At 39.7% G+C, this 21,961-nt stretch overlaps 1 protein-coding gene across 6 annotated transcripts in view; it reads right to left on the reverse strand.

Annotated features, from left to right (window-relative positions):
* ZNF536 (zinc finger protein 536) overlaps positions 1 to 21,961 on the reverse strand; it is a 450,559-nt gene that overhangs the window by 161,279 nt on the left and 267,319 nt on the right. For all 6 annotated transcript variants that reach the window (XM_028740295.2, XM_028740289.2, XM_028740291.2 and 3 more), the window contains 2 exons: positions 16,580 to 16,732; positions 4,205 to 5,767 (listed from right to left, as the gene is read on the reverse strand). In XM_028740295.2, the coding sequence (XP_028596128.2) occupies positions 4,205 to 5,767; positions 16,580 to 16,732 (1,716 nt within the window). The remainder of the gene's footprint in view (positions 1 to 4,204; positions 5,768 to 16,579; positions 16,733 to 21,961) is intronic.

Raw genomic sequence — 21,961 nt, forward strand, 5'->3', positions numbered from 1 at the left:
TTTCAAGTGGGGAGAACAGATGTTGAGATCAATATGGGTAGAACATTCCTGCTGACTGTCTCACCATCAGAGCAAGTGAATCAGTCACATTTTAAAACTCATAATGGCAATGGGATAATGCAAAACGTCAGGAGGTATTATTTTTAAAAAACCTATAAATGACAAATGTCTCCAGTTAGTTGTTATCTAAACTAAACTAAAGAATGATCATCATTAGGTGCACAGACTGTATCCATCTATTTGTGCAATGTCAGGCACACTCATACATTTAAGCAGAAGCAAAACTAATCTGGGTTACTTAATCATTACAAAATGAAAAGAAGCACTATGCATACCCACCATGTACTCCATAATATGCAATAGAAACTCACATTCTTTTCACCGTATGTACATTTCCAATGTGTGTGGCAGAGAGACTGGACCCATTCAACTTCTTGCAGCATATAGATAGAGGGGCGAAATAAATATGTAGCCCTCCCATGTATTACTGGGTACACACAGTATATTTGCTAAACTATAACACATGAAGAGGTCCCAAGTGCCCCATTATGATGATAGGTGGACCTGGGTTAGCCAAAAGACAACACAGTTGGGATTGTAGTGCTATTTCACTAGCTCAAAGCAGCCAAGAACCTGCTTGAATTGGGCTGAAAAAGAAGGGGACAGTAACACTGTTTGGGTTGAGAGATGTTAGCATATTTCCATTAAAACGCCATTCAGCAAAGTAGCTTTCAAGCAAAGCTAGTCTAAAGCTCTCTAAGTTCAACCCTCCAAGTGAAGCAACAACAATCATTCCACTAAGTTCAGCCTTACACCCAACCCATCTCCCAGGATGCTTACATTATGCATGATAACTCAAGTGGTCAACTGGGTAACATGATTTGTTACTACTAGTTGAACAGGCATCCATTATGACTGCTCTCTACAGCCATTCACTGAGGAAACATGACTTATGAGCAACAAATGCAACCAATCACAAGGGATGCGTCTTGGAATGCATTGACTATGCCACCAATTAACTTCTTTCAGAGCAGGCCAAGGGGCTCACATTTGCTCTGATAGCAGCTCACAAAAATTCCTTAGTCTGAGGAGCAGCAGAAAACTCAGTAGCAATGATCTGCGTTTCATATACATTAATTTATTTTCAGTCTCTGGGAGAACAAACTGGCAGAACTCTTAAGAATACTGAAGAATACTCCTGCAAGGCTACTACAACTTCATAGTCTGCAACTACAAAGACTTCTGTGGAAATGGCTAGTAAAGATATCAGCCCAAACTTATAATAAAATAAAATCTGGAGGTGTGGGAAAGAGGATTTCAACTGCAATTCCACGTATAAAAATAATCAAACTTATTGCAGGTCAACCTCATAGCTCTGATGCTCTATCTCAGTTAAAAGGCACAGCTTGTGAAACTTTCGTGTACTCAGCAACTCATGAAATTAATTTTGAATCATTAGAAGGATGGGGAATTAAAAAAATAAAACAGATTTGTTTTCAAAAGTGATGATGATGACAATGATAATATGGTTTATAATAAGTGAATATAACACTTATATAGAAAGTAAGGTTGTGAAACTTTGATCACAATCTCACAGTGGGAAACTTTAAATTTTAGATTTTTTGGACAGCCTCCTTTTCGTAATCACGAGGCTGAACAGCTATTAAAAGGAGGGAATGTGGGACTTTCAATTTGCATAACATTAACAGCTGTCAATATTTTTCAAACTGTCAGAAATCCCATAGTTCTTTCTTTTTTTGACAACTTGGAAAACATTCTTTGCACCGCATAGTTATGGGTACTGAGCTCAGAATGGCACACTTCTCCATTCAAAGCCGCCCTGCAGCCATGTCTGCATATTAAAAGTTCAAGGCATGCGTGTAACCTTCCTAATGGACTGCAACTCCACTTATTTGAGATCCAGTATCTTGAATTTGCTGGACAATTTTAAATGTCCAGCAGTCCTTGTACGTGGATTTGTGAATGCCCTTGAGATGGTTTGCCAGATATATAGCAATATGAATGCTGCAGTCTTCTCCATCCCACTCCACTCCAACACCTGGGCTTTAGACCCCACCCCATACCTACCCCTAGAATAGGAAAAAATAAGGTGGAGCCTCTAAATCTATGGTCTCCCAACAACTACTTTAATTCATTGTTTTTTACTTCCGCCCAAGAGACCTCTGTCTTAGTGTAATAAGCTCCAATTTAGTAAATCTGTGATTCCACATTTTAAAAATAAACAGCCCAGCATATTTCTGAGCCAAGCAGCGTGGGTGGCCTTGATTTGCAAAAGGCAAAGTTTAGAGGTATGGCATTGCAACCCACCCCCACCCCCTGCCCAGCTTGCTGAATGCTATTTCTAAACTGCTTACTGTGTATGTTACCTCTCTGGGTTAATAAGCTGAATTTAGGCTGTGTGCCTTTGTGCCTCTGCACTCCACTCTTCCTGAGCACTTTGAACTACAGAATTGTAGAGTTGGACGGGGTCCCTAGAGTCATCTAGTCCAACCCCCTGCAACGCACTTACATCAGCCTGCAATGGAGGTGTTCTATCTTGGTTTGTGACAACATGCCAGACCAGTAATGGTATACCCCCCATTCTGAAGATTTCAAAGCTGGTGCAGAAAGTCCTAGGAACACTCCATGCATTGAGACTTCTTAAGGGCGCATCCAGAAATGGAAAGTGTGAATATGACAAGCCCATGTTTGCAAATGTGCACATTGTACAGCTGGAATTGTAGGATCAGGGTGCCAGTACCATCTAGTGGGGTAGGATGTTCAGCTAGTTAAGTGAGCTTTTACATTTCTTTTCTATTTCTTATCACCACTGCAGTATATAAACTCATTTTTTTTTTAAATGGTCTGCTTGGGATTTTTGTTGCAGCTCTTTCTGTGCTTTAAAACTACAGAGATCATCTTAAAAGATGAATTTGTACAGACCCTTTCTGTTCATTAAAGGGTGTTTTTGTTTTGTTTTTTGTTTTGTTTAAATCTATTTGCACCGAAAGCTGCATAAACCTCTGGGTTTTCCTACACACTAGAAGTTTTGGTATTTGAGGCTTGCATGGTTGTGGATCATATAGAAAAGGACCCAGTTTCTCTCTCTCTCTCTCTACACATGAGGAATGTTGGTGTCACTATGTGGTGGCAATAATATGACACGGACTTCCTAAGCACCCCACTTTGGACAAGCAATAAAAATAGACTTTGCTGAAACCATCAAGGCAGTAAGCAAGTTCAAACTCTTTACATTCTAGATAACCTAATGATTAGATAAGTTGACCGTGTAACCAGCCAGTTGGTGACTCCAAAAATAATTGTGTATAGGGATAAAGTGGTTATATGCACCTGCTCAAGGACCACAGCATGTTTGTTTGTTTTTCATACATAAACAACTGTCTTATTAATTAGGTAATCGATGTTTGTGTTGTTTACCATAAGGAAATTGTGTAAGGAAATTTAAACAGTAAATTGCCTAGCTTTTGAAAATAATAAAATATTAGGATTGAACCCAACTAAGTTCTACAAAGAGTAGATCCACTGGAATTAATGAGCAGGGCTAAAGCAGGTCCACTAATCTCAGCAGGTCAACTCTGAGTTTTACTAACATTGGATATAATCCTCACTGTCTGATTAATAAATTTTGGGATTTCTCTATAAAAATATAACTACGAATTGGAATAACCCACCCAGATTTTTTAATTTATATTTCATTGAGCATATTCAATATGTCCTTATTCAACATAAGGAAATAATTTTTTTGGAAAGCAAACTAGGCTTAGGCTTGGCAAAGCATTTAGTGTTTTTACTTTTTTTTCTCAGTTCAAATGCTGAAAAGTTGCAAGTTACCACGTCAGTTTAAAAAATAAAATAAAACCAGATTGATCAAAATGAAGCAGCAGATGTTCTGGTCACATATCCTAAATACAAATGTCTTATATAACTACTTATCTAATTAAAAACTACACAATGTATTTTCTTTAATGGCCTGGACCACATATAAAGGCCACGTACTGCTGCATGAAGCACCACTAATTTCAATGGAGGTCCATGCTTTGTAACAAAGTAGAATTTTGTCCCAAGGTTTTAAAACATCATCTTAAAGCCAAATTTACTAACAAGCACAGTTTGACATACTCAGTAATTTTGTGGGTTGTTGTTTTTCTCTGAAATGGTCTGAAATAAGGATTCTAAAACTTACCACACAAGTCAGGTCTCTTGATACATCCACTACTTCCTGTGCTACTTGCAAGTCCATTAAAGGCTGCTAAGCCATCAGAGCTGTAGGCTCTTAGGACCGACAACATGTTGACTTGCTTCTCCAGGACCTGTGGGCTCTGAGCTGGTTCAGGCTTCATGGCACCTGGTGTAGCTTCATGGGAGGCGAGGAGATTCTGAGTGTGCCACTGCTTTTCGGAAGGTGGCAATGGTGGCATGAGTCCTTTTGAGGCAACAGAGCCTTGTACGTTGTCCCCTCTATCGGCACCATCTTTGCTCAGATTGGACAATGGTTTGTTCGTAAGATCAGGTTCTGTTTCAATGTCCTCATCATCAATGGTTTCTTCCTTGGAGGACTCCATGTCTTCAGAGGAAGCTATGTCTGACAGGTCGTCAGTAGCACTTTTATTTACAGAGTCAGAAAGCAGCATGCTTGGGTCATCTTCACTTTGTGTTTTTATGTCAGGGTCGTTACCGGTGCAAGCATTTTGTGCTCCGACAACTCCGGAATAAACGCCAAATTGCTTGTAGAAGTCTGCTGCAAAATTATAAAAAGTGGAATCCATGTGACCAGGCCAAGGGGTGTTCCTCTGTTCCCCTGGAGAGTCCTTGGATCCTTGGTTCATTCTTTCAGAAGCCGGGTCTATCTGGCCAATCAAATTGGAAGTCGCTACATCTTTGTTGGACTGTATGGAAGTCAGCAGCAAGCTAGCTTTATTTGCTGAAGCAATGGCCTCCCTGGGTGGGTCTTTACCATTTCTAGTTGATCCTAAAACACTGTCTTTACGCTTTGCCTTGCCTAAATGATTGGCTTGGAGATGAAGAGCCATTAATTCCATCGATGATGTCGTGAATGAACAAAACAAGCAGCCATGCCAAGCAATATTGTCTTGGACTGTAACGGATGAACCTGGAAGACTGGCTGCATCTGGTCTCACAGAGAGGTCAAGAGGCTCATACTGTGATTTTTCTGTTTTTCTCTGCTTATTAGATGATTTCTCCTCACCACTCTCTAAAGCCAGAGGCTTTGTGGAAATGCAATCAGACAGGACTTTATCCTTCATTTCTTTTTCTTTCTTCAAGGAACTGAGGACAAAGTTGTCCATAAAAGCTTGCAACGACCCTTGGAAGTTCACTCCATTTCCAACCATACTATGGTAAGCTCTGCCCAGTTCAGAAAAGCGTGTCCCTTTGGAAGATATGTCAGACCCCTTGATGCCGTCTGAAGAAACCTCTGAAGACATGCCAGTTGAATGACCTGGATGATCTCCTGAGGAAAGCATTCCTGGTGACCATTGTTGAGATCCCATGCTACTCCGGAAATCTATTCCAGGAAGACCCTTGAAGGCTCCTCTCAGTACTTCAGGTCTAATGAACATTGATCCTTTATTTGATGTCTCTTCCTTATGTTCTTGACTTTGAGACTGTCCAGAAAGTGGTCCTGCGCCATTCTGCCGTTCCCGGTGATGTCGTTCCAAGTGGTATTTGAGTGAAGCAGATTGTGTACCAGCGTAATCACAGTGGGGACACTTGTAAGGTTTCTCACCTGCAATTATCAAAAGATAAATAGGTATATTAGCTGTATTAAAATGAATTATTTGGGAGGGGATCAACATCTATCCTTCTACGATAATGATGGTTCCAAAAACCCACTAATTATTTTTCTAATTCCAGTTCTTTCCCCTGTAAAATAATAAAAAAAAACCTTCTTTGAATCACTTTCTATCAACTCAAGACTTACACAGCATAAACACACAAGTTATATTTTCCTTAACTTAATATGCTAAAAGTGCTTCAGAATTAAAAGATATGATTATTAAAACAAAGCAAAACTATTCCACCACAGTGATCATTAAAAGTACAAGCCGGGGGGGGAGAGCGCAAAATATGTAACAAATGGATGACTACAATGTTTTTCTGTAAACAATAGCACTAAAATTTGTTTAAATTATACATATGGAAACAATTTTTAACCCTAAAAATTTTATGGCACTGTTACGCAAGACTGAAATGAATGATTTAAGTCTTGCTCTGCAGTAAATCATGGATATAATTAGCAAATGGCATTCTGCTCAAGTAATTTATCATTATTTGGAGGGCACCATTCCAGAAGGATTCAAAGATCTGCAGACCTGCTGCATTGCTTCCAAATAAAGAACTATAAATACAGTTTCTTCTATAAAATATTAATACCGTTACAGTGCATTACAATCCTATTGAGTAAGAACATATAGTTAAGATAAAAGGTAGTCAATAAAAATTAGAGAGAGAACGGGCAATAAAAGGTAGAAAATATATTTAGTTTCTATGTTTGAAATTAACATTACTGGGGGTTTTTTTTTGCAGTGCTTTAAATTTGCACTAATGGTACCTCTAATGCTCCAGTAGTAAAATGTGTAATTTACCTCTAATAAGCACTTTTCAACAGAGTAAGGATTGGCTTAAACAGTGTTCTAAAACATATAAGATGATCTTCATGAATTAAATATATATATTTCTAATTCAGTGCTATACTTGTACGGCTCTTTCTGATTTAGAAGAACTCTGGGTTGCAAAGCACATATGTGAAATATTTACAGAAATTCACACATATACACCCGGAAGGAAAAATATGTCTAGATAAATGTGAATTTAAATGTATACTAGCACTTGTTAGCAATCAAGGGTTCCCTTGCAGACCTGAATGCTGGAATAGTCATCGAAACAGACAGGAGTCTGACAGTTCTAGAAGCTCCTTTTAATAGCACTCTGTCAATAACAGCAATTATTTCTCTAAGCGACCTCAACAACAAGGAACTATTTTTTTCTCTACTGTTTTCTTTCACTGAAATGATCTAAATGCCAAACCAGCCATCTGTGAACTGTGCCCTGAAAAATGTTGCATTGTTTGTACATCTCTCCTCCTCCCCACCAAAAGACAAACAAATTGGAAATTGCACTTGCATCCTAGTGTTGTGTTTTTTAAAAAAAGCTATATATTCTAAACTATTTTAAATTTGGTTCAGAAATTTCAGGCTTCAAAGCATTTAGGCCCCATCCACACCATACATTTTTAAAGCAATATCATACCGCTTTAAATAATTATGGCTTCCTTCAGGGAATACTGGGAGCTGTAGTTGGTTAAGGGTGCCAAGAGCTGTCAGAAACCTATGACTCTTATGAAGCTACAATTTCCAGTTCCCTGGAAAGAGGCACTGGTTGCTATACCCCTCTGACGATCTGTTTCAGGCCCTGCCCTTCTGAGAATTTTTGAAATGGTCATCCCAATTTGCCACCCACTAATGGAGGTAATGAACTGGGGCAGCCACTTGATTTCAGCTCAAGTGAGAACACGTGAGAATGAGAGTATATCCTTTCTCAGTCTATTAACCATTGTGGAAGGATGCATTCTTAATTGCTTGCACAGGCCTTGGCAAAATACAAATGTTTTCAGCAGGTGTTTAAAAGTTGGCCCAGAAAACAGCTGCTGAATCTCTGTGGGTAGAGTGTTCCCCAGGACTGGGCCAATGACACTAAAGCAGTGCCATTGCTGCCATCATCCCTAACCATGGGTCCTGCTAGCTAGGGATGATGCGAGTTGTAGTCCAACAACCGCTGGGGATCCAAGTCTGAGAAACACTACACCAGGCATAGGCAAACTCGGCCCTCCAGATCTTTTGGGACTACAACTCCCATCATTCCTAGCTAACAGGACCAGTGGTCAGGGATGATGGGAATTGTAGTTCAAAACATATGGAGGGCCGAGTTTGTCTATGCCTGCACTACACTAAAGGCTCTGTTTCTTGTGGTTGTTAAATGACAACAAAGACAACGCAATGCTCCAGCAGATGATACTGGTCATCAGCCTTGATTGTAAGGGTTAAGGCAGTTCCTGAGGCACCCTGGGTCCAAGATGTTCAGGACTTTGCAGAGTAATACAAACAAAATCCAAAAGTTGGATACAATCCAGTTAAAGCACTACTTCCTGACCATCATGGCCACCTATGGCTTAGTGTGCTGAGGGAGGCCATGTGAGTGTCACCCTCCCCCTAAGAACCTGACCTGAGGAATCCACCTGGACCAAGATGCTCTCCACATCTTTTCCACTTTCTCTTCACCCATACTGTTCCTTGCAGCTGTGGACTGATCACATCACCAGGCCTAAGACCACCATTTCCCAGTTGATTGGTCCACATAGGCAGGGCTTAGGAGCCACCTTGTGGAGAGTACAAGCGGTGGATCAAATCCCTGATTCGTTCTGAGGCAACTGGTGGTTGCACTGGAATGGAGGGAGATGGTGGGGAACCAAACTGCTTGCTGGTGTAATCTGCAGCAGTGGTAGCCATAGGGTGGCACAACTGGTGCACTGGGGAGGGGGGCATGTTGCAGGGGACGCCAAAGCAATGCTTTACAATGGAGTGTGAGAGGTGGAGAGCACCCAATTTTAGTGTTGCACAGGGCGCCGCTGAAATTTAAGAGCCCAAAGTCTGCCACTGTCTGCAGGGGCAGGATCTCCAGCTACGTCAGTTGGGCCTCAGCCTACTGGTTGCCATTCCTTGTGGCCTTGCAGCAGGCTGTTTGCTCTTGTTCCATCTCCCCTTGACTGACTGGCTACAGGAAAGCTTTTCCATCTGCCTTGTCCCCACCCCACTGCCTGGGACCTCTATAAGGTGAAGATGCTGCCTAAGTATTCTTATTTTTCTTAACATTCTTGTAGGGAATTTTCTTTGCCTTTGGAGCTGGAATCTAGATGCGTTTGGTTTTTAATACAGTTGAAATGTTTTTAATTTGTATCAGTTGAATTGTTAGTGTATATCTGTTTATTCTTGTGAGCCGCCTTTCTAGCTGAAAGGCAGCTTATAAATAAAGAGTAACAGAACAGATGTTCATCTCACCCAGCAGCCGGTGGGAAATGAATAACTTTCTCCTCAAACAGTTCTCTAGCATTTTTTCCATCTAATTTATATTTAAAAACTAACTGCCACCATAGATCGATATCCCAAATTTTCAGTGGCCAAGCCAGTCCTAAGTAACAACAGATACAGACACTATTTTTCTTAGTGGAATGGGTTATTTAATCAGCCCTCAAGGATTTCTGTATGCCATGCTATTGGGAAAGGTATTGAACGCGTGACCAATGTATTTCCAGTGACAAATGTGATAGAATCACATTTAATAGAATCAATAAAGTCTTCAGTAACATACTAGTGTCTTTACAAACTATTTCTAAACGTTGCACACTAAAGGATATCCTTGTTAAGAATTATCACACCTGAATGACAGCATAAATAATATTACAAAGCCATTGGGTCCAATCCAGTCAAAGTGAAGCGCTTTTAAATTCCATTGTCTCCATTGATTATTATGAATAATGCATACTGCAAAACATAAAGGAGGTGAGATTGCAAGACCAGCCACTTCGCTTTGGGTACTTTTGCATTCAATGAGATCAGCCCAGGTCCAGTGCAGTAGCTCTCTGGACCAGTTTTGTACAGCATGAAACTGGTAAAAATGATACTAATACAGAAGATGCAAGGGGCAAATCATAACCTGCTCACTAGTGGAGCCTCATTTCCATATTTATTTGCTGCTTCGACACATCGTGAAACCAGATCCACCGTCTGTCTGTCCCCCCAAAATTAATCCAATTGGAGAGCAATTTTCTGGCAGGTCTAAAGTAAGGTTACCAGATTTTTTTCCAATGAATCTGGGGACACTTGCCAACTTCAACGGATTTTGCATGGGGGCTGATTTGTAAACCCGGGGACTGTCCCCAGGAAGCGGGGACATCTGGTAACCTTAGTCTAAAGGAGAAGCAGCAGCTCACATTTGAAATATAGGACTGAATCAAGCCTTTGGTCCATCTCACTGAGTATTGTCTACACTGACTGGCTGTAGCTCTCTAGAGTTTGAAGGCAGGCATCTTTCAAGTGCTACCTGGAGATGCAAGAGATTTAACCTGCAGCCTTCTGCATGCAAAGCATCTAGGAGCATCTAGGAGTGTCATTCAGCAGCAGCAGCAAGAATGGTTGGCTTTTAAATTTTTATGTACATATATTGAAATAAACAGTGAAGAGTCTCTCTGTGAGCATTTTGTAATAAAAATACCAAACCGATTTTTAAATCAATGCAGTGGTTATTGATAACCCATTTTATCAATGGCACAGTGAATATTTTAGAAATGAGCTGCAGTACGGTTTAATTAGTTCATTATTATGCCTCTTCCTACTCAGTAATTTCTTTTATCATTCTAATCACTCACTTCACACTTTTGAAACCAAATGGAATATCAAAGGTTCTGTGGGATTATTTTTGGATCATGCACATGTTCCCCACATAGTTCATCTGTTTGTCAGAAATACCAGTCGCATTCTGAATCTCTTTACTCCCTTGCTATCGTGACTGGGAAAGATGCAAAGGAAAGACAAAGGAAAGGTATACGATTATTCCATACTCTTGTATTCTGGGTTTTATATTACCTTCTGTTCTATTGCACAACAGACAGAAGAATGTTTTAATTTTTGCAAAGCTATATAATTGAATTTAAATCCTATCTCGGATATTTATTTAGTCTTTCTACAGGTCTTTACATAGTTAATACTGGGAGAAATAAATATGGATGCTCCTTAGCTCTGAAGCTTCAGTACATTAATATAAACTGTACACCAATTCCCCCAAAGCATATATATGTTGCAAACCTGAAGACTTTTTACACAGCTGCTTATTGCTAAACAGTGTCTTGTCCAGAAGGGGACAATCTGTGTCTCTAATTGCTGTCAGTGAAGCTGAGATTCATTATGTGACTTTCCCATTAAAATGTGAGCATTAATTTGTATAATGAAATATCACCCACTGCAGTGTTCATTAGCCATGCCCTACTGTATACGCCACATTGTTAGCTACCTAGAAACTGTAGTTAATTTCACTAATGGATATTTCCCTACTTAGTGTTTGGTAGGAAATTTATACTGTAACATTACCTCTTAAACTTTTAAGGAAATTTAAATTCAATCAATTATTTTCAACAAAAGTTTGGGATGTCATTAAGTCGGGAAAAGGCAAGCGGTACAATGTTAAGGATTGAGTTATCTGGAGAAATACAGAGAAATAAAAGAAAGCCCCTTTTAGCTCAACTTTGAAACATAAGAAGAAAAGATTTTCAATGACAAATTTCTCTCTTCTTCTGGAGCATAATGCTATTTTCCCTCAAATATTCCTGCCTCCGCATGCTTTCTGAAAAGGGTAAGTGTAAATGTGTGTGTGAGAGTATGCAATTTGCATTTATTTAATACAGAAGTGGGTGACTGTTGTGCCCATGGGCTGGGTGGGCCTGAAACTGGCTCTCATCTGGTCCTTCAGATCTCCTCCTGCCATCAGCTGCTCAACAGTGTAAATGGTGTGAGAATGAAACGTCTTCCTCTGCTAAAAGCGGTGGTGCAACAAGAATACATCTCAGCAGAGAGGGAATTTGGTGGTCATTGCACACATACAAAAAGCCCCCTTTGCATTTTGCAAATTACAGCCATGCAGTTTTAGAGGTGCAGTTGCACTGTAAAGCTTGAATAGCTGTAAGGCAGGGCTTGAAGTTCAGTTGTGAATTGATATTATTGGCATTCTTCTGTTGAGGTTCCCAAGTTCTTTTTTGCCTTTTGCAGTCAGGATAGTTCTTTTTGTTTTCGTTAAGGCTTTCCAATACTCTTGTAACAAACTTTGTAAAAGTCTATGGAGAAAATGCTAGGTGAAATTAAGTGGAGTATTAAATATATGCCTGTTTCCATGCTAAATAGCTTTGTGTCCCCCTCTCTCTATGTGTCTGTCTGTGTACATTAAGAGCATGGCTTATATGTAAGTCTAGTCCTGGCCAGTAGTGGAATACAGCCCCCAGCAGCTTTCTACTAAGTAATGTTGCCCTTGGCCTGAAAAAGGGCACCTGATTTAACATAACTTAATTTATAATGTATCCCATAGTTTCCTTTCAGTTTAATGTTGCATAGCCCATTAACTTCAAAGAAGCAGGGAGGAATTACAGGAAACAGCAGCAATATGGTGGTCAGGGGGATAGCAGGAGAAAAACCTAAAGGAAAAGAGTTGTATCACCAAAGGTCAGCTGGCCAGTACTACATCCGCAGGTGGGAATAGATGAGGGCAGGTGGGTATTATAAGGCTTTCTGGGGCTACCAGTGGCAGGTGAAAAATAAGACTGCATAGAAATGTCACACAAAGGGAACGCTGTGATGAAAAGAGCTACTAGCAGGCAAGCATGAAGGGCTCACCCAGTATCACTGCTTAAAATAACTACTACACTGTTGTTTTGAAGGCACTTTGTCCTCAGCAGAAGAGGGACACCTCTACAGTGGTAAGAGCCATGGATTGCTACTTAAGGCACAAACGAGCAGGCTGAGTTATCTAAATGCAGAAGTTCTTCTATAGGGTTTATGGAGGACCTTGGCTTTCTGCTGCTGACCAGTGTTGAATATTTCAGCCTTACCTATGAATTTGGGAAAAGGATGGAGTCATTCAAGCCATGGGCCTGCAAACACTCAGGTATTCTTGGGAAACTGACTAGTGCCAAATTGCTTTCTAACCATCAGGTGCTGAGAAATCCAAAAATAACAGCTGAGTTAATGCAGTGTCCAAACACAGCAAAATGTTGGTTTTAATCACTCCAGACTTTTAATGAAGTTAAAGCACTGCAAAAAAATTGAGGAACTCTTACCCAGAATAACTAAACTAACCGATATGGCATTTGTTTAAGAACTGGTACCAGTTCTATCAAAGAACATAAGAAGTTGTTTTTAAAAATTATAATAACCCTTGTAATTGGTGATATTACATTGTTTATCATGGAAATTTATAACATGCAAGACTTGCATTCCATTTCAACATATTCTTGTTATTATTTTATAATACTTTGTTCTTTACTTAATGGAAATTGATCTTTATCTATTTTAATATTGTTGTGCATTTAAAATACTTTGCAAATGTTGTTTGCATAGACTGTATAATGCCTCTGTGAATTCATTGTCTTATTTTTAATAGCTGGTTTTCTTCCCAGGATAATTTTCTTAGTAAGTTTTAGGGCATTATTTTTATAGATAATAAAACATATTTATTTCCCATAAATTGAAAGGGACAGGTTCTGAAATAACAATCAGTGGTGTGTATTAAACAAAAAAGTGACCACCTAATTGCAATAAAAGTATAGATATATGCAAAGAATAAATAAATGTAGGGTTCCCCCCTCCAACCCACCGCCCCCAGTAACACTTGTTTTAGACCTAAGTATTAAAGTATTATCAAATATTTATATATTGTATTAACTGAGTTTTAAGTGAATCTTTGGATTACTTTTTCAGGTAATTAATTGCTTGATGGATATTCATGATTTTCCATTAGCACAAGTACAGAGAGAACATGGCCCTTCTAAAATTAATTACTCTTAAAAGTTCAATTGATTTTAATTGAAGGGACTTACAGTACAATCCTGTAAGACTTGGGCATAGGCCTTACTGAGTTCAGTAACACTTCCATTGACCTCTTGGTATGCAACTGCAACATGATGTTGTAGCTGACCACAAAACAAAGGCATTCTGAATTTTTAAAGTCTCTAAGAAACCTTGCTCAGATATCACTCCAGGTTTATGGCTCTGCAACTTTCACCTTCCATGGATTTCCATACATACACACATCAAAAGCAGGAGTTTCTTTAGGGAGGAATGAGAAAGTCCATAAAAAAGTTCATAAGATCCTCCTGGATCAGACCAAAGGTCCATATCTGCCCAAAGGTCCAACATCCTCTTTCACACATTGCCCAACAAAATAACACTAGAAGTTTGCAAGCAGGACACCTAGATGTTCCATTTAACTTAAGAGCTAATAGTTCAGAGACCCATCTACCATGAATTTGCCTAATCACTGTCAAAGGCTAAATAAGCAGTCATTGCCCCTTTTGTGGAAGTAATTTCCATCCATGAATCTTGGATTAAACATTTATTCTGTCCTTTCTGATTAAGATTTATTGTTTAACAGCTTGCAAGCCTTCAGCATCACTGGCTGCTCTGCATCAACTGCCAATCAATTTCACATTCTGACCTCAGACATCTATATCACGTCAAATAATTCATACACCTAAACACATGTCTTTCATATATTTCACACATGTATTTTTCAACTATACTAGTGTATCTCCAATAAATGCTTTGGGATTTATTTTGTATTATATGTTTCAGCTCATCGCCATACTTCCAAAGCCAAGCTGTCTACAAATTTGTTAGATTGTTAGAGAAGCTACAGAGGTGGGCAGTACTTTGAGCATTTAAATAAATGATTGCTGACTTTCTTGCTACGCAAGCTTTTCCAAAGTATCAACACAGAGGCCTTATTTAATTGTTATGATACTCACAGCATGGGAGCTGCTCCAGTCATGGTTTCCTACATGAAAACCCCCATGTGGTTAGACATGCTTACTCCCTATGCAGACCCCACCACTTTTTGTGCTGATGTGATAGTGCTGTAGGAAGTAACTGTGTCACTGTGTGGTGCAATGAGCCACTTGAAAAAGAAATCCTGTCTCAGTTTCTACTAATAGCTTTTTCTCAGCATCCTGAGACATGAGAAAGAGAGAAAGTTTCCAGGAACAAGTTTTTAGGGATAATTCAAAGTGCTTCTTTTGACCTTTAAAACCCTATAATGCTCAGGACTGCAATACCCCAAGGACAGATTTTTGCCCATCTGGACCAGCCTGGACCCTGTAGTTCTCCTCAGAGGTACTTCTCCATGTATCCAGATTGAGATGCGGAGGGTGGCTACACATTTTCAGTGGTTCCCCCACCATCCAGTCTGTGGAATGGTCTTTCCCTGTCTAGCACCATGCTTATCAGTCTTTCAGCACCAAGCTAAGGCTGATTTGCTTAATCAGGTCTTTGGTAATTAAGTTGCCTCCTACGGTAGTGATTGTCTTCTAGTGGAGTGGGTAGGACTTGTCCTTATCAATAGGTTACTAGAGGAGAGTTCTGTGTATTATTTATGGTTCATTTTGTTACATACTATATATTTTTCTGGTTTAAAATTGCTTTTATTTGTTTGCATTTTAACTTAGAAAACGGCTTTGAGAATTTCTCTTTGTATAAAGTCACTGACAAATGTAATAAATAATAATCTTCTTGGCAGTTTGTTAAGTGTTTCCTTGTGTTTTCTGGGTGCTTATTAACTAATAACACCGGAGTGCTATGGAACTGGGATATGCTGCTGTAATTCTGACACCCATAAAGTTAGGGCTGAGTCAGCCCTGTAATCATCATATTAAAAGCACTTCTTTTTTACCTAGAAAACAGGTGCCCTAATATGGTTGTGGGCAACTGCACATCATACCCAGACAAGGAGCTCTGAAAATTGTGGAAAACATGGCAGCAGACTACTTTTCTTTGGGAATAGGCAACCATCAGTTATTAATGCCTTGGAGCTATTCCTTGGTGATTTTTCTTGCCTTGAGTATTTTTGCCTTATGCATTTAATGCCTTGCATGTGTGTGTTCTCAAATGTAAACATTTTTGCTATTATTGCACACTGCTCTGTATATTTTCCAAACAGAATAGCAGTATAGAAGTTTTATAAATAAAATAAATATGGTTCGTGTGTTTATTAAGAAAGTCCAAACTAGGCACTCTTTTACTCATGGTAAACACTTTGTATAGCATTTCTAGAGCTGAGACAAAACCACCTTTTTAATTTCATTTTTACTTTTGTTAATGTTGCAGTAATACGTTAGAAAAAATTGCCCATTTCCCATCCAAGTCTTTGACACTAGAAGGAAGTGTGTGAAAAGCTGGCTTGGAGACTCCAGGGAACTGAGCAGTCTCTGAGCTAATTCGCTAGGAGCTTCCCTGAGCTGTGCCCTGTGGGATAGCTCGCGGCTACAGAGTTTCCTGGAGCAAAAACTATTTTGTAAAAAACAGCCTTTGGGCACCTTTGCACAAGTCTGTGCTCTGATTAGGGCCCAGGAAATGAACAAAGAAACACATTTGATATTCTTAACTGTTCAACATAATACTATCCTTTTCTGAGCATGGGAAGCTCAGGGTGAAAATCTAAACTCCTGAAGATTTGGCTCAGCACTCTTAAAAAAATGCAGAGTGCTTCACACCTTTGTATTGACAATCCTAACAATTCAAAGGTAGATCCATACTGTCATTTCCAGAATGCCAGGGGTGTTGGTGACATTCTGGGTTCTTGCTTGTGCTGAATACATGGCAGGTGAGAACTGAACTGGGGATTTCTCGGTTCACAGTTCAGTTTCATAGCAACCACACATCAATACAACACCATATGTGCATTAGTTTCTCCCCTATAAAACATCCGCTATGCTACAGGGAGATCTCACCTGTATGTATCCTCAAGTGAACTTTTAAGTGGTGTGATGTCCTGAAAGTTTTCCCACAGTAAGGGCAGTCTTTCATCGCAGACCCAAGGCTCCTGTCTCTCAGCAAAGCTGGTTGCTGGACTCCGGCAGATCTCCCAGCTTCGTCGCCGATATCTGAAATATAGAGAGTGTTCTCACATCATTTCAGCACATGTCAAGGAGTTGTTCTCACTCAAACTGCTAACACAACACAAAGCTAAACATGTCAATACTACACCTGTCTGTTTCATTCTTTAAATCTGACAGAATGCTGACAATTCATGTATTTTCTTGTTATTCTCTTAAATTATTTCATCTTCCCCATCGTCGTTTTAAGCAGCATATGGTACCTTTATACTGAACTGAATTAGACAAGAAAAGAAACAGCTGTGTCAGCAGCTGGTTTGATTTCTTCTTTTGCTTCATTCCTATTAAGTACTTTCTCATCCTAAAAAAAGTTTTGTTTTTTAAAGATTTTTTTTTTGCTGCATTGAATTTGGTTCATTGTTAATCAATATGCAAAGATATACAGAACAAAATAGAAGTCCCTGTTGAAAGTTTTCAGTGCTGAGAAGACTATTATAATTATTACTACTACTAATGATAATAGATAGAATGTCAAGAAGATGGAGGAATTCTACATTCGTAATTCATTAAAAAGGATTGTGTTGTTGTTGTTTTTTAAAAAAAGAGGGAGAGTAAGCACAAGCGTAAATCTCTCACTGTGAAATCAAGGAGACTTAAAGGTACTCAAGAAATAATTGCACCCAATGTTTGTTCTAATTGTTTGAAATTACACTTGCGGCTGCCCACAAACCATAGGAAGTTATAGCTCTCTATGAGAATGCTGTCACTATTATATCACACATGTGGGGGTAGATGATTCCTGGGTTGCGAGTGTGAGAATTTTGTCCAGTCCAAAACAGTTAATTTCCCAGTTGATTGATTTATTTATTGCATTTGTATGCCACCTTTTTCTCCAAGGAGCTAAAGGTGGTGTACATGGCTCCACCCATCTCATTTAATCCCCCAAACAACCCTGTGAAGTAGGTTAGGCTGAGAGGCAGTGACTGGCCCAAGGTCATTCAATGAGCTTCATGGCCAAGTAGGGGTTTGAACCCAGGTCTTCCAGGTCCTGGTCCGACATGAACATAAGACTTCAGGAAATTAAATGATCAAGGCCTGAGACTGGCTGAGCCTGGAAGGAGCATGAAAAGGAAACCAAAAGCAGACTATTGAATACAACTTAGTGGCCAAGCCACTTGCATGCAAAAGTCCTTGGCTGAACCACCATGATAGGGTTGGTAAAGATTCTGGCCTCAAAACTTGGAAGCTGGCTGCTAGTCAGTGAATGCCAGTGGTGGCTAGCCTTTGGTCCCCCAGATGTTGCTGGGTTACAACTCCCATCATTCCTGACCATTGGCTGAGCTAAGGGGAGTTGGCATCCAACAAAGTCAGGACAACCACAGGTTACTCATCCATAGAGTAGACAGTACAGAGCTGGTTGGATCAATGATCCAGCTCACCTTCTATGACGGGAGTTGTCTTCATAATCCCAGAGAATGTCCATGGTAATTTACCTGGACACTTAAGCCTGAATAAAAACCTCACTGTGGCAATGGGAAGATTCCGAATGGATTTTCCCTAGGCCTCCAGAGATAGATACCCCACACAGGGTTGGGGGCACTTTCCCTCTAGTTCTTTCCACTGAATTTTCAGCTGTGTCTGAATTAATTCATCTCATTCTGAAAATGGGAAAGGAGAACACTAAGAAGTGTATTTTCTTCTGAAAGCGCTGGTGTGCTGGTGGTGATTTTCTCACCTGTCTGTTCAGAAGTAATCAAGAGGAATATGTGACAGTCCCTGAAGAAGAGAAGGGGGTGAGAGCAGCGTGCTTTGGCTGCAGGTGGGGGTTTTTTATATTTTAGTTGTGGATATGCAAAGTTTTCTTTTGTGTTTGTTTTCAGCTAGGACTGTGAAGGCTTTCTATTGAATCATTTTTCATTGGCAATGTTACCAATAGGAAATTCATCAAACAGCCTAGAAGAGAGTGGAATGACCCTATTACCCAGGAAGAGGTGGGATGAGGGAGGGGTTGTTGTTTTTTTGAGGTGGGTTGAAGAATAGAACTGTTACATATTACATGCCTTTTCACTCTTCTGGGTTTTGTTTTCTGAAAGGTTCCTTGTAGGCTTAACCAGTTTGTCCACAGGTCTGTTCCTGAATTCCAGGTTGAGTCAAAATAGATCTATGATTTAATCATAGGTGAGGAGGCCAACTTGCTTTGCATCCCTGAGACCTGGGTCAAGAGAGCTTGGAGGAGTTAGTCTCTCCCAGCTCTGCCTTTCTGGGTCCTCAGTACAGCACCAGGAGAAGAATGGTTGCTATAATTATTCACATTCTTTTTGAAAATTCATCAGCATTTTAGTGCGAATCTCTCCTAATATACACACATATCTGCAAAGCAACTTCCCCTCAAATAAATCATTTGTGTGTGCTGTTTGCAGTAATTTGTGCATTAATATGCATACTTGACCCTAGTCTATACATTTTTGCACTAATCACTTTGCTGGAGAACTGCATTGCAAAATTCAGAGAAGTGCACATTTCGAAGGACAGCTGTATTGCATTTCACATATTGTATCAGAAAGTGCGAATTAGGTGGGCTCCCCATTAAATGTGAACTGAATCCCTAACTGGAGATGTATTTAGAGTGACACCAAACGACAGGAATGAGTCAAGGCATGAAGGGGGTGGGGGTGGGGAGTAGAACCTCTGCCTTGAACCAGAGAGAGAGAGAGAATTAGTAACAAGAAATACAGCAAAGGGATACTTATGTGGACTTAATGTATAGGTTTCTTAAATAACAAATTAAAATGAAAACAAATGCCTTTCCAGTTATGTCATGTGATTAAAACACCTACTGAAGGAATCACAGATAGTCATGAACTTTTGCTGAACAAGAATAAGTTTAGGTTTGTTTTTTAAGATAAAAGTGAACAAGTTAATAAAATAAATATATGGCTGATTAAGATTCTCTGAGTGTTCTGCTTGAAATGCTAGCCAGTTATAACACAAAGTATATGTTAGAAAGCTAGCAACAGACATTTTTAATTATTCACAGGATTTAAGAGTAACATAATGCAGAATCTATGTGGTCTTTCAAGCAGACATGGAGAGAGGCTATTTTATATTTCTCAATTCCTCAAGGACTTCTAATTGTCACAGTATTTACACAGTATTGCATATGGAATTCAAGAGAGAAAATTACACTGAGATGCAAAACTGGGATATAGGAAGCATATATGTGGTGCAAAACTGTGCCTGTGTGAAGGCAATTTTATATATATATATTGACTGTGATAAACAGAGTGCAAAAAAGGCGGACACCCCATATCAACAGATAGCTAAAGCTAACAAGCCACTCATGATGAATTTACAGAATAAAAGTACTAGTTATGTTTTGCTAGATGTCATTCTTAATGACAGCTTGTTAGACATTTCTCTTTTATCTTTCTATCTAGGGTATGTGTGGCCCAATAAAAAAAAGAATAAATTTGTAAGATAAACAGCTCGCTTTGCAGATTTAAGAGACTAATTTTCACTTTACACAAAACTGATTCCCCCCCCCCTCTTCTTCTTCTTCTTTTGGTGAAGCTAGAAGGCTGTGGAGTTTAAAACTAATCCCTCCGAAAAAGCAAACTGAAAACAACAAGGCAGCGCAACATGTGGGTGGTCTGAAGAGTCGTCCTTTAGATTTAAGTAGACATACAGTAGATAGCTACTCCAGTGGGGCCATACCTATAAGGACTTTTTTCCCCCCACAGAGAGCACATTCATGAGGTTTTAAAGCTGTGTTGAGAGCTTTCTTTTGGCCTGTCTCTCTGTTTCTCTTTCACATAAATACACCCCCTTCTCTAAATTGCTGGAAGTTGCAGCTACCTGAATGAATAGCTCTACGTGGTCAATGAATACTACAGGTTTGAAACTTTTCATCATTCTCTTTCCACAGAACTCAGTACTTTCACTCCCAATATTCAATTTCTTTACGATATGCTTCATTTATTGCTTATAACTACTTTTGTAATTATGTAAATCATTTCATGTTGTAAGCTGCTTTGAGCATGGTTCTAAGTACAGAAAAGTGGCATACAAATCAGATGATAAAGATGTTGTTGATGATGATGATGATGATGATGATGATGATTTGCGTTGCAATTCTAAACACAGCTACAAGGAAGTAAGCCCCCATTGAACAAAGCAGGACATATTTCTGAATAAGCAGGTATAGTATTGCACTCTTATTTAAGTAATTCAGGCAGCAATTTTAAATACCCCTACTAACACAGTGCGAGCTATTCCACAAAAATATCCATGCATCAGCACAGGGGTGTTTAAAGCCTCTGTAAAATATGTTTCAAATATGAACAGGCAATAATACAAACAGAAACATACAAAGCAACTAGTATTAGATTAGCAGCCGAGGCATCTCAAGGCCTTTCCATTCCTTCCAAGCACTGGCGGAGGAAGAGGTGTGCAGGGGGAGTGCACCGCCCCTGGCAGCACGATCCTGGCGGGGTGCAATTGTGGCTGCCCCCCGCCCATGCTGGGCACCATGTGCCTCATGGGCGGCGCGCCACGTCCCTACGGGTGGAGCGCCAAGCCCCTGGGATGCATGCCAGCCTGGCCCCACCTGCTCTCCACCCCCTGGTGCCAGAGCATGAAGCTCCGCCACTGCTTCCAGGAGCTTCCTTGAATGCATTGAAAGAACTTACTGCAGCATCAGTGCAGGACAGGGATATTTGAAATGTTCGTTTGATCTTCTAAACCTCAGCTCTTTGAAATGTTAAATCATTATTTCCTAGTTTTGTCATACAGGGTAGACCGACATGATCTGCAAGCAACAAAACTGAATATAGACAACTGTCTTGGTAATACACACACACACACTCCCTTATTATTATTTTTGCAAGTCCATTCACCACACAGAACTGGTGAGCCATATTTGGCTTGGTTGATCACCAGTTGGGCAGGCCTGATGTAATGTGCACTAGAGAAAAGACTATATTGATTAGTTTGTTAAACACTCCCTGCCCTCAAACAAGGTAAGGAATAAAGGGGAAGAGCTGCACAGTCAAAATGTAAATCAAGCACACAAAAGCAAACAAATGAAATTCTTCAGTGGTCTTGCAACTATAGTCATAACACAGGAAGCAAATAGAATTGAGCAGATGTCCCAAGATTAGACTGTACTATACTTGAACTGAATTCATAATTATACTAAATTGGGCCCCTAATGTGGTATTATGTGGGGATGTCCCTGCATTGAGGTAGAAGACTCTCATTATGCTTCTTCGGCATTTC

Source organism: Podarcis muralis, chromosome 7 (genome assembly GCF_964188315.1).
Source record: "Podarcis muralis chromosome 7, rPodMur119.hap1.1, whole genome shotgun sequence".
Lineage (NCBI taxonomy): Eukaryota > Metazoa > Chordata > Lepidosauria > Squamata > Lacertidae > Podarcis > Podarcis muralis.